This window comes from Cheilinus undulatus, linkage group 9 (genome assembly GCF_018320785.1).
Source record: "Cheilinus undulatus linkage group 9, ASM1832078v1, whole genome shotgun sequence".
NCBI lineage: Eukaryota > Metazoa > Chordata > Actinopteri > Labriformes > Labridae > Cheilinus > Cheilinus undulatus.
The window spans coordinates 45,614,335-45,630,729 of NC_054873.1; the positions used below are offsets into that span (position 1 = coordinate 45,614,335).

The window sequence follows — 16,395 nt, forward strand, 5'->3', positions numbered from 1 at the left end:
AAAACACGCCAGGACAGCCGGTTGCGGCGAGACAGCAAGACAGTATCGACAGACATCCGTGTTTTGTGTTTTTTTTTTTCCTGAAGTCAAGTGATAACGCGAGGTCGGAGGAAGGTCGGCAGGTGTGTGGTCTCCAGTGATCTGACAGTCTGGCTGAGTCATCTAGTGTGTGCGTTCAGAGGATTAAAGATGAAAAATCTTTGGAAATTGTCCTGATGTCTGTGGTCTGTCACGGTTTTAAAATCGTTTCAGAATAAAAAATCGTCTGGTGTGTGGTCGGCCTTAGAGGCATCTTATTATGTAGTCCAATGCATTATCAGAAGCACCATCACAGAATCAGTAAAGAAAAAAAGGACATTTTGTGCATTTTTCTCTTTTTGAAGCTAAAATTGTATAAAATAAGAGGCCAACACAAGTGCACAACACAAAAAATACAACTATTTACTTAACACAATTTACAACAATTTTACATCTGCCTGCAACCTACAGTTTGTGTGTATTGTGCCAGTCATTGTAACAGCCCCTATTGGCCACAAAACACAGCAGGATGATGCAGGATCAACACTTGACAGGAATCTTTGAATGGCACTGTCTGCATTTCAGTGTGCCTTTTGTGCTGTCACCAGTTATGTAACAGTGTTCATCTGTTATTCCATATCACTTTACTGCTGGGAAGCTGGAGCACATTACTGCTGATTCTAAAGAAGTGGATTTAACCCTTAGATGCATGACCTACCAATACCTACACTCTTCCAAGAGTGGGGTCAAAAATGACCCCAGTTAGAATGAATGCGTTTTATAATGTAAACTTAAGAAATTTATTTCATTTTGGTTAAAGATGATTATTTTTATTATATTTTGGTCAACAAAAGAATTATTATTTTATGTTTGACATGTTTATTTGTCACTTTTATTAACATTTTATCACAAAACAGCTTTGAAAAGGTAAAAAAAACAAAAAGGTAAACATCCAAAAATGATCCTAACACGAGAATGATTAGTAATAATATTAAGTCTGCCTTTTACAAAGATTTGGTTTGATACTATACTATTTAATCATTTTCATAAACTACAGGAAATGATGAGATGTGATAAAAGCACTTCAGATGTTGAGGTATTTCAAACTGTTTAACCACCAATGATGCATGTTATTGATAACTAAATCTTTTTCACTGATCAGAACAAGGTCCATAAATGTCATTAACTGGAGGCTGACACTTCAGAACAGAGTTGTCAAACTCAAGGCCTGGTCCAGTGTAAGGTCTGCAGATTTCCTCCGGTATGAAAACGTAAACTTAGCCTTGATTATTTAGAATATCCTTGTCATAAAATTTAGAAAATGTAAAAATAATTAGATGAAAAGTCAGGAATGTAGGCGTGCCGGTAGTCAAGTGGTTAAGGCACACGCCATGTATGCAGGCGACCCGGGTTCGAGTCAGGCCCGTGGCACTATTTACTGCATGTCTCTCCCTGCTCTCTTCCCTGTTTCTGACTCTATCCACTGTCCTATCAAATAAAGGCAAAAAGGCCAAAATTAAAAAAAAAAAAAAAAAAAAAAAGTCAGGAATGTGGGCAAAAAAATGTGTTCAGGGCGTGAAGTAATGTTTTTGGCTTTTCATTTCATATATTGACCTTTAAATTTCACAACTTTAAATATTAAGTCATATTTTGACCTTTTCAATTCATGATTTTGAATTTTATCTCAAATGTAGACTTTTTAACTCATAATTTTAAGCTTTTATGCCATATTTTGAGCTTATAGAGTCTCAATTTTAAATATTAAGTCATATTTTTACCTTTAAAACCTTACTTTAACTTTTAATCCTATATTTTACCTATTAGATTCACGATTTGAAATTTTATCTTACATTTTTAAACTCATGATTTCAAAATTAATCTAACATTTTGACCATAATCAACATTGATTTTGATTTTTTTTTTTTTACCTTTGAAAATCATGGTTTTATGGAATTAGATGTGTGGATCGACAGTAAATGTATACCTGACAGTTGATAAAAATCAAAGGTTTCTTGGGTTAACCTTTGAAATTCCATAGAAAATGCTTCAGGTCATTTTTGACCCCACATACGGAAAAGTGTGGTACTGATACAAAAAATGCATTTGCTTAAAAAATACAACAATTACATATAAATCCAAATGGCCTCATGTCAAAGACAATCTATTTGAGGAAAACATGGAAGATTAACCCTTTACCTAATGAGCTGGCGGCACTGTGTTTTATATGTCCGGAGTATTATTACCGTAACTCTGTCAAAGTTTGTCCGATTTGAAAAATTCTAACGGTGTTGGAAAGCTGAGAATTGTGGGCATGCTCACATATATGGTTCATTACAATACTCGCAACCATATTACGTGGGCATTCATAACAATACACCAGAAGTTTGGAGAGACAACTACACGGATTCTCAACACCGTAACTCTTCAAAAGTTTGCTCAATTTAAAAAATTCTAATGCTGACAGAGAGCTGAGAATCTATGATTTCCAGCAATATATGATATGTGGTATATATATTACAGTAATGTCGAATAGCACTGCGAAAACGGCAGCTTTAGCAGAAGACAAGTGAGAGAGGAGAGTGACAGAAGAGAGTAAAAGGAGAGCGAGCAAGAGTGCTGTTTTGTTTACAAACAAAAGCATTAGATAGTGGCATTTGTGCGTGTCTGTGTTTTATTAAACACATTTATAATGTTGGGAAGCTCCTCAAGAACGGTAAAATAGCCGCTATGGTTCATAGAGGAGGACAGCAATTTGGAACATGCATCTTCTGGACTGATGTATACGAAGAGCATACATAGTTCTCTTTTGCACACCCAGAGTCCTAGACTCAAAAAAATGACTGGTGATTGTTCTAAACATGTATAGGTTCACATTTCAAATGTCAAATCAAAACCTCATGAGCAATAACTAAATTTCTTCTCATAAAAGCCATGAAAAACAAATCAGTTTTTCTTGTTTTTCTTCTTTAAAACTGCTTACAATTCCATATAATGTGCAATAATCATTAACCAGATGTTGAAAAGTCAAGTTCAAGTACTCCTGGGAAAAGAGACCAAAGCTCTCAGACAGTAAAGGGTTAAACGATAAAAAATTAAAATTACAAAGATATAGCAAAAAAACAACCGCTGGGGTCATTTTTGACCCCACTTATGTATCTAAGGGTTAAATTGGACCTGCTGGACAGAGTCTGATCTCTTTGGATCAGATCATATGACATGATTCAGGGACATCTCAGGTAGAAGGACAACAATCTAAATACGCTGAAACTAACTGCTTTCCATTTTACCTTCTGAGGTAAAATGGAAAACTGTTCTGTGGTCAGACAAATGAAAATCTGAAATTCTGTTTTGGAAACCACAGACATCATGTCCTGCTCCAGAGAAAAGGGACCATCCAGCTTGTTATCAGTGGATAGTTCAAAAGGCTACATCTCTGATGATCAACTTTTTTGGATTGGGGTGTTACAGTAATAATAATAGAGGCTGATGTTGGTATGAAGCTGTTGTAAACATGTGGGCCCAAAGCAGCTGGCTGTATATGTCCACAATGACAAGCCAGCAGTGAAAACTTGAGCTAGTTTTTTCACTCCATGAATTAATTTCACTTTTCAACCCAGCAGCTACTGTTTGATCAGACATCATAGCTCATTTAAGAATTACAAGTTGCAAATTAAAGTATTACAAAGAATGAATAAAGAAACATTTGCATTTTTACCCATGCATTTCTTGTCATTTAATATGAAACCTGGTCTACACGGCGATATAGGAAATATTCAACACAAAGAGACAAAAAGCACCTGGCAGTGAACAGCAGGAAGTCAGGATGTCACCGCCTCCACAGTTCTCACACAAACATCACAATATATATAAGCATTATAGGCTGACTGACAGTCATTCACACCACAGCTGGACATGGACAGGATGAAAAACAACATTTTGAACTCCAGTGACCCGTGCATACCCAGGACAAAAATCACCACTGAACACACAGCCAGGATATAGAACTGTCTGTCTGCACCGAGAAAGAACCTCTCTGCATTCAAACAGCATCTTATTTATATTTCCCCACAGTAAGGGCACAACTGTCACCTCAAAATAATAAAAAAGGATGGGTTTGACAACGGTTCAAAGACAATGCTGTGACAAAGTGACATCTAAGAAAGTGTTAAATTCTACAGTGGTGGCTGGAGGTGAGGAGTCTCTCAAAGATCTCTGCCAGACTTGACTGAAGATGATTCATAGTGCCAGGGAGACGCAGAAGAGTCTCCTGCTACACCTCATAAATTAACAATCTGCTGTAACATATTCATGGGAGTATTTTCCTTTCAAGTTCTGCAAACCACTTATAAAAACTCATTATTTATCATGGAGAAAGAAGACTTCAGGTGGACTTTTTGAAAACTCAAAGCACACTATTTAATGCAGATGGTGCACAGTGGGACTACATTTTACAGGTTACAAGGCTCACAACCCAGGAGCAAAGAGGTTGAATAAAGCCCTCTGATTATATAAAGGTGTGCATCATGAATAAGACCAATCACATGGTCTCCTTTCAATGCATTCAAGAGCCAGGTGTGCCTACCTAGCACGTTGGCATTTAAAGTGCAGATTTCACTTTTCATTCTGTCTCATTAAGTTGCTTTCACATGGAGAGCTCAGTGGACTTGATGCAACTGAAGGGTTTAGATACAGACTTGTTGTATTTTTCACTTGATAAGGTTAGCTTTCCGTCTACACTTTGTCAAGCACACAAAAAATGTCAAATTTTGCAAGACACAGCCACCAGCTACTCTTTGACGCTGTAGCTCTGGTCAGAGGCCACTGCTGTGGTCTAATGTTGATCCAGAATGAACCAGAAATACTCAACAGTATAGTGAGTAATCGGATCTCTTAGCACAGCACTGTTTGGTCCATAAAATGGAGATAAAGTTGTAAGGTTGAGCTGTAATATCAACGGCAGCGGTGTGGATATTTTCCAAGGGGGACCAAAGACTGCAGGTGCAATGCTAACATTAGCCAAGCTCTTCAAACCTATGTGGCATCATTTACAGGTGCTATCAACTTCTCTTCCCCGTATTTTTGGGTATGCTGGTGTACCCAGGAGAGCAGGGATAGAACGAGTCAGCTCCTGGATATGGGAGCTGCAGCTGCACCTCAGGTACCTGGTGTGCTTCCCAGGCATGATCCAACTCACCGCATACTGGGTGCCCAAGACCTGATGGGCTATACCAGACATTGGGGGCAGCAGCGTGCATCATGGAGGGGACGGTTTGAAGGATATCTGCAAAGATGGGATATGGGGCTGGCGCAGGAATAGACTTAGGAATAGACTCTCTGAAACATTTGACCAATTTTTGATTCACTTTTCTTGTTTGGTTAAGATCACTTTCTCACCTATACAATACTCTGGTGCACTTGGAAGCAAACCGGGACCTTGTTTTCAAGAAGACCAAGTTTTGGTTCTTTGGTCTGCAAAAAAGTTTGTTTGAGTATCCACATTCTCCCAAGCCAAAAATGGACCAAACACCTCAGGTGTGCAAGCTCAATCAAGTTTCCACATGCAATATCTGCAACACAATCTGCCGGTGGATTGTTTTGTGAGCAAATTGCTCCCTCCCTGGCCAATCAGAGCAGTTCCACTACCCTTGTTCCGGTCCAGCTCCGGCACATCCCAGAGGCACCACTCCACTTTATTAGAAATATGCTGCGAGGCTATTTTCGGCGCTGGCTGCCCACAAAATACATCAATCCACATTAGAGCAGATCTATCCAAACAGCTGGAAACATGCAAAGTATCAGGTCAGCTTCAAAATATGTAAATACAGAATCATCAATGCATCAACATTACGTATCATCCTGGCACATGGAAAAGGTCATTGGGAGGTCAGTGGATCACAGCTACAACCACTGATGAGGTAAAGTAAACTTTAAGGAATTAAAAAAAAAAAAGAAAAAAAAAAACAGATTCCTTATAGCAAACATTACATTTTTACTTCATATTGTGCTCCCCATGGTGGAAGTAATTAAATCATGGAATCATGCTGGAATGAATGGCAATTCAACACCAAAAAGGCTAAATAATCCGTTGACATACTGCGTGAACTGACAGTTCCCCTGGGATCTCTGTCCTCTTGTCCCAAGCTGGTCAGAAAAAAACTCCACTGTATTAGTTCGCTTGCCTTTGGTGGAATCAAATATGTGGCACCATGGAGCGCAGTGGAGTGGAGCCGGTGTATGTGGAAATTATGGGTAAGGCTCATTTATGGTCTACATTTGAAATGCAAATGGTTAGCAGCAAATTTTCTGCTCATTATCTGAATTAATTCTATCCATATTTCTGAATGTTTCTCGTATTTCTGAGCTTACGGACCAAATGTTGCAATTCCGCTGTTAATTATTGCAGGGGGAGTGGGGTATGTTGCCAACCATTTGAGCCAGAGCAAAAAATCCCAACAAAAAATACAAATTTGAAAAAAAAAAAAAACAAATCAGCGTGACACAGTTACCTCCAGTGGAATCATTTTTTTTAACCTCGCAAAGCAGATGGATTCGCCTGTTTCTGTGTTTCTCACAGTTCCCATCTGAATGGTTTGGGCCATTTGTTAGAAAGTGAAAGGACCAATCAGTGTCGAGGGGCAGTACTTTCGGGCGTGGCGGAGACATGATGTAAGCAAGCAGCGACAAGAGGCTGGTGCTATTAAGGTGGAAGAGAATAGCGTGGATGCTGCCAAAGCACCAGATTTATCAGAACTTGACGACATTTCTTCGTTACAAGAACAGCATTGAGTTTTTTTTCTTTTCAAAAACAACAAAAGTCATGTACTGACATGTCTATAGTTGCCATGGTTCAGAGTGGAGTTTACTACTTGATAGCGGCTAACATCACGTGTTTTGCTGTTCTGATTGGCCCATGAAGATATGACAGACATGACATGCATCCAGTCACCCTCTGAGTTTTTTTTTTTTCAAAGGCTCTGCCCTTTCCCAAACACTGTCCATGCAGTTTTTTTCCAGATGGATGTGTGAAACAAATTCATCTGGCATGTCAGGTTATACATTTTTGACATCCAGCCTGACATTACAGCCACACATGTGAGGAAGTGTGCAGTTACTTAAAACTCACGGATGTACCTTAATTCATAAAGGGATGCATTAAATATGTGTTAAATATTTCTATGGCAGGTTTATTGCAGGATATCAGAGCAACACTTAGATCACTGTGAGCATTTATAAGCACCTCTCAGATGGGCTGTAGCGTGGAAGGGAGAATATAATGCTGCATAGAAAAGTAGGTGTATAGGTGCAGATTACCCAGCAGTAAGGTTGTGTGCAATGTATATGGGCGACCTTAATTCAGGTCCAACACAAGGCTTTTTTCTTACAAGTCATTCCACAATCTCTCATCTCTGTTTCTGACTCCAGACTCCATTCTTCCCTATAATATGATATAAAAAGCCCCAAAAATATTGTAATAAAAGAAAGAAAAGTATGACTTCTGTGAGAAAACTTTCACTCTAGTGCTTTCTACATTTTCCAATAATTTTACAGACATCCACAATTTCAATAGCTCAAAGATGTGGCATTAATTAAATACTATTATAACTGTTTAGAATCCCTTGAAGTAAACACATATCTGGGATCACACTGCAGTTGAAGAAGGATACACACTTATAAACCATCTTGCTGAATGCTGAGCATCACCAGGGCGGCTGCAGAGAATCCTAATCACATCAGTGGCTGACACCATTAAACTTTTATCTACTGGATTAAGATTCATGGATCCTGACCGCCTCACTGCAGAGTATCAGAGTTTATCTAAACATGCAGAGAGAAAACAAATAAAGAGAATGTCTCTTGAAAGAGCTAAGACAGCTTCACACAAACAGTAAACACCCTCAGATCACGCTGGTGTCGTCACACAGACATGTTTGGGTTATTAATTCCACCAAGTGTCAGCGGAGTAGTTTCTCTCTTCAGGCAGAGAGAAGAGAGAAGGTAGGAACACGGTGGAATATATTTGATGTCATAAAAAGTTTGCTATCCTCACAGTGGCTGTGAAGGCCAACTGCATCATAACCATAAAAGTCATCGAAGTTTCTCAGCTGATTAAAATAAAAAGAGCTCCTTATACAGTACAGCTTCTGTTGTTGTGTACAGAGCAGAGGAAGGCTCAAACTCTTTTCTTATACATGGTCAAATGGATGTACTTTACAGAATTCATCACACAATTCCTCTGTCTGTCCCTGGTGCTTTTATTATGAAATGCTGCACTTGCTAGAAACAGTGAACTGTCACTTCCTGCTCTCCAGAGTGACCACGCCCCTGTTTGGGTCTTTGGTCAAACCATAAGTAGTTTCTGACCCGCCATCTTAAAGACTGTCCCAAAGGTCTTTAGCTGGTCTGAGGACAGCAGGCTTCCTGGAACTCTTTTTACTGAAAGACACGCCCCCTTATTGGATCTCACTCTCTGATTGGACACTGCTACACAGTGGATGTCTGTGCAACTTCACAACACCAGCGGAGATAAATAATGGATGAGAAACAGCCTATAATAGACGATAAACAGACACAACAGACTCTGAACAAAACAACAGCAGTTTTAAAAGAGTGCTAAAGCGCCAGTTTTATCAGAACTTGAAGACATTTCTTCGTTAAAAGAAGAACAGAGAACAGCATTGAGTTGTTTTCTTTTCAAAAATGTCAAAAGTCTACAGTCGCCATGGTTCACGTCATGCAGTTCTCTATGGAGTTTACTCCTCGGTAGTTGGCTACGTCACGTGATTTGTTGCTCTGGTTGGCCTGTAAAGACGTGACACACAGATCCTTTATCCAATCACCCTCCAAGATTTTTTTCCAAAGGATCTGCCCTTTCCCAAACACTGTCTATGAGTGCTTTGCCAGATGAATGTGAAACAAATCCATCTGGCGTGTCAGGTTAGAAAACCCTGGTAGTGTCAGGATTTTCTTAAAAACTCCAAAAGGTGGTTTTGTGCTGCATGATTTGCTTACAATGTGCAATTTCAGTTTCACCCTGACAATACAGCAATTGCAATTCTGGTTGTTATTATGATATAGTACATAAATGGTATCATTGTAAGTCAACTTGCTTGGTTTTCAAGAAAAATTCAAAGAATAATGATGTTATGAAGTGTGCATTTCTCAACTTAAGTAGCATAAAACCTGACATTTCTACAGATTTTCTTTTAAATAACTTAATCATTTCTCCAAAATCTTTTTTTTTTTTTTTTCTTTTTGAAAGTAAAGGTCCTTCTCCAAAGTGCAACTGCAAACCTTTCAAGTACTACTAATAATTACAGCCTTTTATAACATTATGTAATTGTACAGCCTGGGTCTATTTTGGAATCTAAAATGAAACCCAAAACACACCTACACACCTAAAATTAAGGGGCATTATTTGACCAACAACCAGCAAATGTCACACTTGGCGTAAATCACTGTCACCGTCTGTGTTAAACCAAAAAAAGTCTACCTGTAGTCTGCTGGCTCCATGATAAATAATGACTTTTTTATAAATGGTTTGCAGAACTTGAAAGGCAAATACTCCCATGAATATGTTCCAACAGATTGTTAATTTATGAGGTGTAGCAGGAGACTCTTCAGCGTCTCACTGGCACTATGAATCATCTTCAGTCAAGTCTGGCAGAGATCTTTCAGAGACTCCTCACCTCCAGCCACCACTGTAAGTTTTAACACTTTCATAGATGTCACTTTGTCACAGCAGTACCTTACTGTGGGGAAAAGTAAATAAATGCTGTTGAATGCAGAGAGGTTGTTTTTCAGGCCCAGAGCTCTACAAAGGTAGAGCTCCTTAAAAAAGATACGGTACGGTACAAAGTTACTGCTTCCTCTCATATAAGATCACAGTGACATATCTGCAAAATCTAATCAAGTGTGTCTCTACATGCATTGTTGAAATATTGAGCTATTACGTCACAGTGATTTCCCCTTTGACCTCTAAAGTCTAAGGTATTCATCCTACAGTCAGAGTGGATGTTTGTGCAAAGTTTGAAGCAAATCCCTCAAAGCATTTCTGTGATACTGCATTCACAAGAAAGGAGAAGCTGCAACCAAAATGCTCCAGTCCTGACTATTAACTACATGGAAACTTTAACAAGAACATTTTTCATTTGTCAGCACTGAAATTGCCACTAAAAGTGAGAAACTAATTTGACAGGTGTCTGAAATATTGATATTTAGGCATCAAGAAAAACAGAGCAGGTGCTCTCCTCCAGGGTCTCTGCAAGTCAAAAAGCTGAGGTGATAATTAAACCAGGAGAAAAGAAGGAACTGTTTATCTGGAAGTGATTTTGTTACTCAGACATAAGCAAAATGTTCTCAACACCCTGTTCAAACCTGCCAGCTCAGACACACAGCACAGCCGCAGCTTTCATCGACACATCCACACCTAGTTTAGGATCAGAGTACATCTGGAGTGGAGCAATCAGAGCGTTTGTGATATCGCTGTCCAACTAAATCCAATAACAGCCCGCTTCCCTCCAGGGTCCTTCTATATAACAATGTCACCTACCGTACGGAGATCCCTCCAGGACTTCTCCCGTGTAACGCGTCTCTTTGAAAATGGGCCGGTTGTCATTTTGGTCGATGACAGTGATCATGAGTAAGGCCGGTCCTTCAACAAGGTTTCCGTCAAAGTCTGTGGTCGACACTTCCAGCTGTGAATGAAAGGATGGAGGAGTTTATTTACTGAACTGAAGACAGTCTGAGGGTAACTCTTCAGTTTATTTGACAAAATTTGCTGGTGCCACAAAACTACCCAACACTTTTTTAGTCAAGGACAGCTGAGGTTGATATTTCCTCATCAAACATCAATGCAATTCACTGCATCCTAGAGAGAGCTTTTGCCTAGATTAGATCACAACAGTTCTGACGTGTTTCTAACCCCAAGAATACACAACTATAACTAGAATGGTAAAAGGAAGACATAAGGCTTCTGTAAACTGTAAAGCAGACGTATTCCAAAACAAGGTCAAAGAAAGTGTTTTATGGTGTCTGCAGAAGTGGGTATTCTTTTAATAAATGCCCCCACACACCTTTTTTTTAAACCACCAGTTCAGCAAAGGATAAACAGCCTGTGTTACAGACTGCTCTTGTAAACAGTGCATCTAAATCCAGGCATAGGCTCTGAGATTTTCAGCCAATTCAGGCATGAATTTTTGAGTCGCATGACTCATGTAGAGGTCAGACTGATTTAGCCTATTTATGCATCATTTGTTGTGCGGTGATGTCTGATCAAGGCAGATCCAGACGGTGATCCAGATCAGTCCAAAAAATCTAATCAGTTCTTCCTTATGCCATTTCTGACATTTCATGAAAATTTCATCAAAATCCATCCATTACTTTCTGAGTTATGTTGCTGACAAACAAACTACCTAACTAACTAACTAAATGTTCAGATCACATAACCTCCTTGGCGGAGGTAATAATTCCATGAATAAGACCATGTGCATTGAAAAAAATTAAATTATTTCCGAAGGAATTCATCCATAGTAGCAGGAATCTTAATATGGGGCCTGTGCTCCTTTGCCACGTTTATCCCCACTCTTATCCCATTTCCAACTCTATCCACTGTCCTCCACGGCTTCTGATTGGCCTGTCATGAATGTGACAGAAAGAATGTTCCTCCAGTCAACTTCCAACAAGTTTTTTGAAAATTCCTGACCTTCCAAAACGTTTTCCATGGGAGCTTTTCCAAATGAATGTGAAAAAGACTCTAGCAGTGTATATATTAAACAGTCATTCTGGCGTGTCAGGTTAATCCATAGGGCTCTTAAAAGGGGGTTTGTCATGCCAAGGACCTGTGGCTGGTTCCCTAAGCTTCCCCATACCATCCCTAGCAAACATCTTAAATCACTGCTCAAAGGAATCATTCCAAATTCATCAATAAATAATTGTCAAATCGCATCATGTTGATGGTGTAGTCCCTGCTAGTGAAACCATAGTCAACGGCTTGAATGATATGTCATCTGCTGAGCATCAGTAAAAGAGACCTGTTTCTGTATAGGAAATTTTTGGCATAGTTTGTTGGCCGGTGTATCAATGTGAAGTTTATTAGTTTCTAGACAAGCCAGATACAAAGATATTTGTAGTCAGAGACTTGTTAAATCATGTGAACTGTCAAAGAGTTGCTATGAAATTTATGCAGGCTGTCAGTAAGGTCTCTGGTTTTGGAGAATAACATGAATTTGGCTTTGTCAGGGTTAAGGACCAGGAGCATGTCGTAGTCAAACAAAGGCTTGCTGGAGGATCCCAGTGGCTGAATGTAGACTTCTTATTAAAAAGATGGCCACAAGTCCTGAGACCAGTCGAGACTCAGTGTCCTAAAATAAAAGTACAGCTCAAAACTAATGTCCTAGGAGGAAAGTTTTGTTCATCTTCTCTGTGTAAAGTGACTCTTGTTAACTGCACAGTTATTCAGCTGTTATGTATAACAAAACCAGCTATTTTAGTGTGCTAACACAGTTGCCAGCTGAATGAGGTAAAAACAACAAAAAAAGGAAATCAGGTTTCAGGTGTCTTCACACTCACATACACACATCCTTAACACTCATCACTTCTTAACAGTCTCCATATGTTTTAGGTGAGAGCTTCAGCAGGTGTCAAGGTATACTGCTTACAATGCACAGTCTTTTCTAAGAAGTTAAAACTTAACTCTGCTAAGTGCAAAAACACTCTTGAAAAAGTTACTCACACTGAAGTTTAGGCTGGCAAATGAAAACTTCAAATAGCACAGGCTGATAATGTGAAAAGAGGTCTGGTTATATCACTGCTTAAACAGAGCATTTAGAAAGTATTTTTCAGTTTTGTTTAGTTGCAGCCTGATGCTACAATTTATTTTATTTTCTATCAATAATCTACACCCTGTACTGGCAAAGTGACAACAGAATCTGAAAAAGTTAGCAGATTTATCAAAAATGTTGTTCCTCCATGTTCCTCTGGCAGCACTTGCAGCCTCGAGTCTTTTTGAAAATGATGCAACAAGCTTTGCACACCTGGATTGGGGGATTTTCTTCCTGCAAAACATTGCTGCAAAACAGCTTTTCGTAGTACTTTATTCCATTCAGCTTCCCCTCATCCCTGACAAGTCTCCCAGTCCCTGCTGATGAAAAACAGCCCCACAGCATGATGCTGCCACCATCATGCTTCACTGCTAGGATGGTACTGGGCAGGCGATAAGCGGGGTCTGCTTTTTCTTGCGCAGTGTTAATGTTGTCGACTGAAACTATGACTAAAACTGTATGTCGACAGCCTTTTTTTCCATGACAAAAATTAGACTAAAGCTAACAAATATAGATCTGTGATGATTAAAACAGACAAAATGTAAGTTTAGTTTTCGTCAAGATGACTAAAATTAGACTAAAATGTAATTTTGTTTTTGTCGGACATTCAAAATTCATGATATTTCTCCACTGTGGGTAAATCTGTCAGAAACAATGCATCTGTATCTCTTTTGCCTTTCAGCTGTAGAAAGCGGGGACCCCAGGTTTACCAGGGTGCAGAACACACTACCATGATTTGGTACCAGATTTAGGCAAGAAAAAAAGTGCTTGGACTAAAAGTAAAGACTAAAATGTGAGGACTTTTTATGGATTTAAACTAGACTAAAATGTTTTTGAGTTTTTGTCGACTAAAACTAAAAAGGGTAGAAATTATTAGAATGTGACTTAAACTAAAAGAGATTTCATGTAAAGACTGAAATTAAAAATAGCTTCCAAAATTATCTCTGTTCTTCAGACATTATATTTATAACTGAGGATAAACAGTTCAGTCTTGGTTTCATTACACTAAGGAATCTTCAGGGCAGTTTTAGCAAACTCAAAGGCTTTCATGTGTTTAACACTGAGGAGAAGCTTCTGTCTACTCGGCCACAAAGCCCAGATTGTTGAAGGACTGCAGTGATGGTTGTCCTTCTGGAATTTTGTCCCATCTCCACACAGGATCTCTGGAGCTCAGTCAGAGTGACCATCGAGTTATTGGTCACCGATCTCCTCTAATTTCTCAGTTTGGGTGAATGACCAGCTCTTGGAAGAGTCCTGGTTGTGCCAAACTTCTACTTGAAGATTCTGGAGACCACTGTGCTCTTGGAAACTTTCAGAAATGTTTCTGTAGACTTCCCCAGAGCTGTGCCTGTCGACAACCCCGTCTCTGCAGGCAGTATCATTGACCTTGTGGCTTGGTTTTTGCTCTGATTAACCTGACAGGGGTCTGAATACTTCTAAATGCACTGTATGTTGCCATTGATGGTCAAAAAACTGGCATCAGTTTTGATAAAACCAAGGCTTGATCTAATCTTCACATGAGGCAGAGCACATTATGAAGTCACTGATCCTTATCCTATAAAAGCAATGTATTCAAAAACATTACCCCTAACTCAATCTAAATCTGAAGAGATCCTTTCACTTATTTTATAAGCAGGCCTGCAGGGATTCATCAGACAGACGGCTGCAGTGAGCACTTCCTCCTTTATCTGCAGCATCACATTAGCAGCCTTTCCTCCTCCTATCAGTAACGCATGACATCATGCAACCCTGCCTCACAAGGGTCATCCAACCCCGCTCCCTCACTTCCTCGCCTATTCTCCCATGCGTCCATCACCATTGTGCCTACAGCTTGTGGTGTAATGGCTGTAATGGCACACATGCAGCTGAATTAAGTGTTTTAGGTGTTAGGAGACTAATGGTTTCATACATCATCCTATCCCCCCTCTCCTCCTTGAGGAGGCTTTCCATGAGAGGAACCATTTCCCCCTCTGGATCCATCCTTGAAGAACTGCTGACTCTCAACAAAACATGCATTTTTATCCAATCCGTCTTTCTCTGCAAACACGTAGGCTCACAGTAGCTAAGAGGCATGTTATACAATGGAAACGAGCAGAGATCTGCTTGGCTGAGGAACAAGGGTGCAATGCCAACAAGCATATGTATGCATGACTTCCCCTTGTCATACTAACACGCACATAAACACATGCAGAGTTTGGCTTTTCTTCTCGGCATGTCTGAGCAGTAATGAGAACATTAGCTACGAGGAGCCAGGCATCTGAACATCTGAATGGAGAACACACCGACAGCGCAGCAGTAACCTGTTTGGAACATGGCGAGAATACTTAATCAAACATGTATTCTCTCTCAGCGGAAAAAAGCTGTGATCTGTCAGACAATTGACGGATAGGAACAGCTTTGATTTGCATAATTTTCTTCATGCTTTAAAGTGTAATATGCAGGCTTCATACAGAGATATTCTGGATACTTAATATGAAGGGCAATCTTCAGTTTAAACATAGGTAAAGCACTAAGACATCACAATAAGAGGCAGCCATGTCAATGAACACTGGCCTGTAATGAATGTGACAGAACGTTCCTCCAATCAGTGTCTGGGAATCTTTTGAAAAGTCCTCCTTTCCGAACGCTTTCTATGGGAGCTTTCCAAGATGGATGTCATTTACAGTACATGTAAAAGAAATGGATAATAAATCCGGTATTTGGGTATTACTTCTCAACAGGGTAAATACATTTTTAGTTACTGACTGATAAAACTGCACTAATAAAATCATTTATGTGACATTTGACCTACGAAGATCGTATGGAAATTTTGTCAAATTCAGCTTTTGGCTGTGTTGAATGAATGCAGCTAAAATTTGCCAGAGGACATTCATTAAAAAAATAAATAAATAAAAATAAAAATAAAAATCAGAATTGTTGTCTCAGTTCCTTAAATCAGCCAAAAATGGCTAAGCTTCACAAAAAGGGCAAAAAATGTCCCATTGAAAACCACTGAAAATGCCATTTTTGAACCTACATTTATCAAATATAAACTAATGCATTCCTTTATGTTAAGATTTCATTTTGGACTACTAGCTTTCGTTTTGTAGTTTTTATATTTTTTCACCAGATGGTGCTACTTTTTCCCATTCAGAGCATGCCTCAAAATGTTACACTTTTTTATTTTTTCCTGCAAGGGTGTAACCTTGCAAAGCAGATGGATTCGCCCGTCTCCATGTTTCTCACTGGCAAATCCATCTTGCAAAGTTCCCATCTGAACCGTTTGTTAGAAAGTGACAGGACCAATCAGCATCAAGAAACAGTACGTAAGGGCGCGGCGGAGGCATGACGTAAGCAAGCAGCAACAAGAAGCCAGTGCAATTATGGCAGAAAAGATTAGCGTGGATGCTGCTAAAGAGCCAGTTTTATCAGAACTAGATGGCATTTCTTCGTTACAAGAAGAACAAAGGACAGCAGTGAGTTGTTTTCTTTTTAAAAAGGACAAAAGTCGTGTGCTGACATGTCTACAGTCGCCATGGTTTGCATTATGCAGTTCTCTATGGAGTTTACTCCTGGGTCG

The 16,395-nt window shown here is 39.4% G+C and overlaps 1 protein-coding gene across 1 annotated transcript in view; it reads right to left on the minus strand.

Moving 5' to 3' along the window:
- The window catches only part of cdh13 (cadherin 13, H-cadherin (heart)), a 784,391-nt gene that overhangs the window by 354,586 nt on the left and 413,410 nt on the right, over window positions 1-16,395 (minus strand). The window contains exon 7 of the mRNA XM_041795315.1: window positions 10,568-10,712. Coding sequence (XP_041651249.1) covers window positions 10,568-10,712 — 145 coding nt within the window. The remainder of the gene's footprint in view (window positions 1-10,567; window positions 10,713-16,395) is intronic.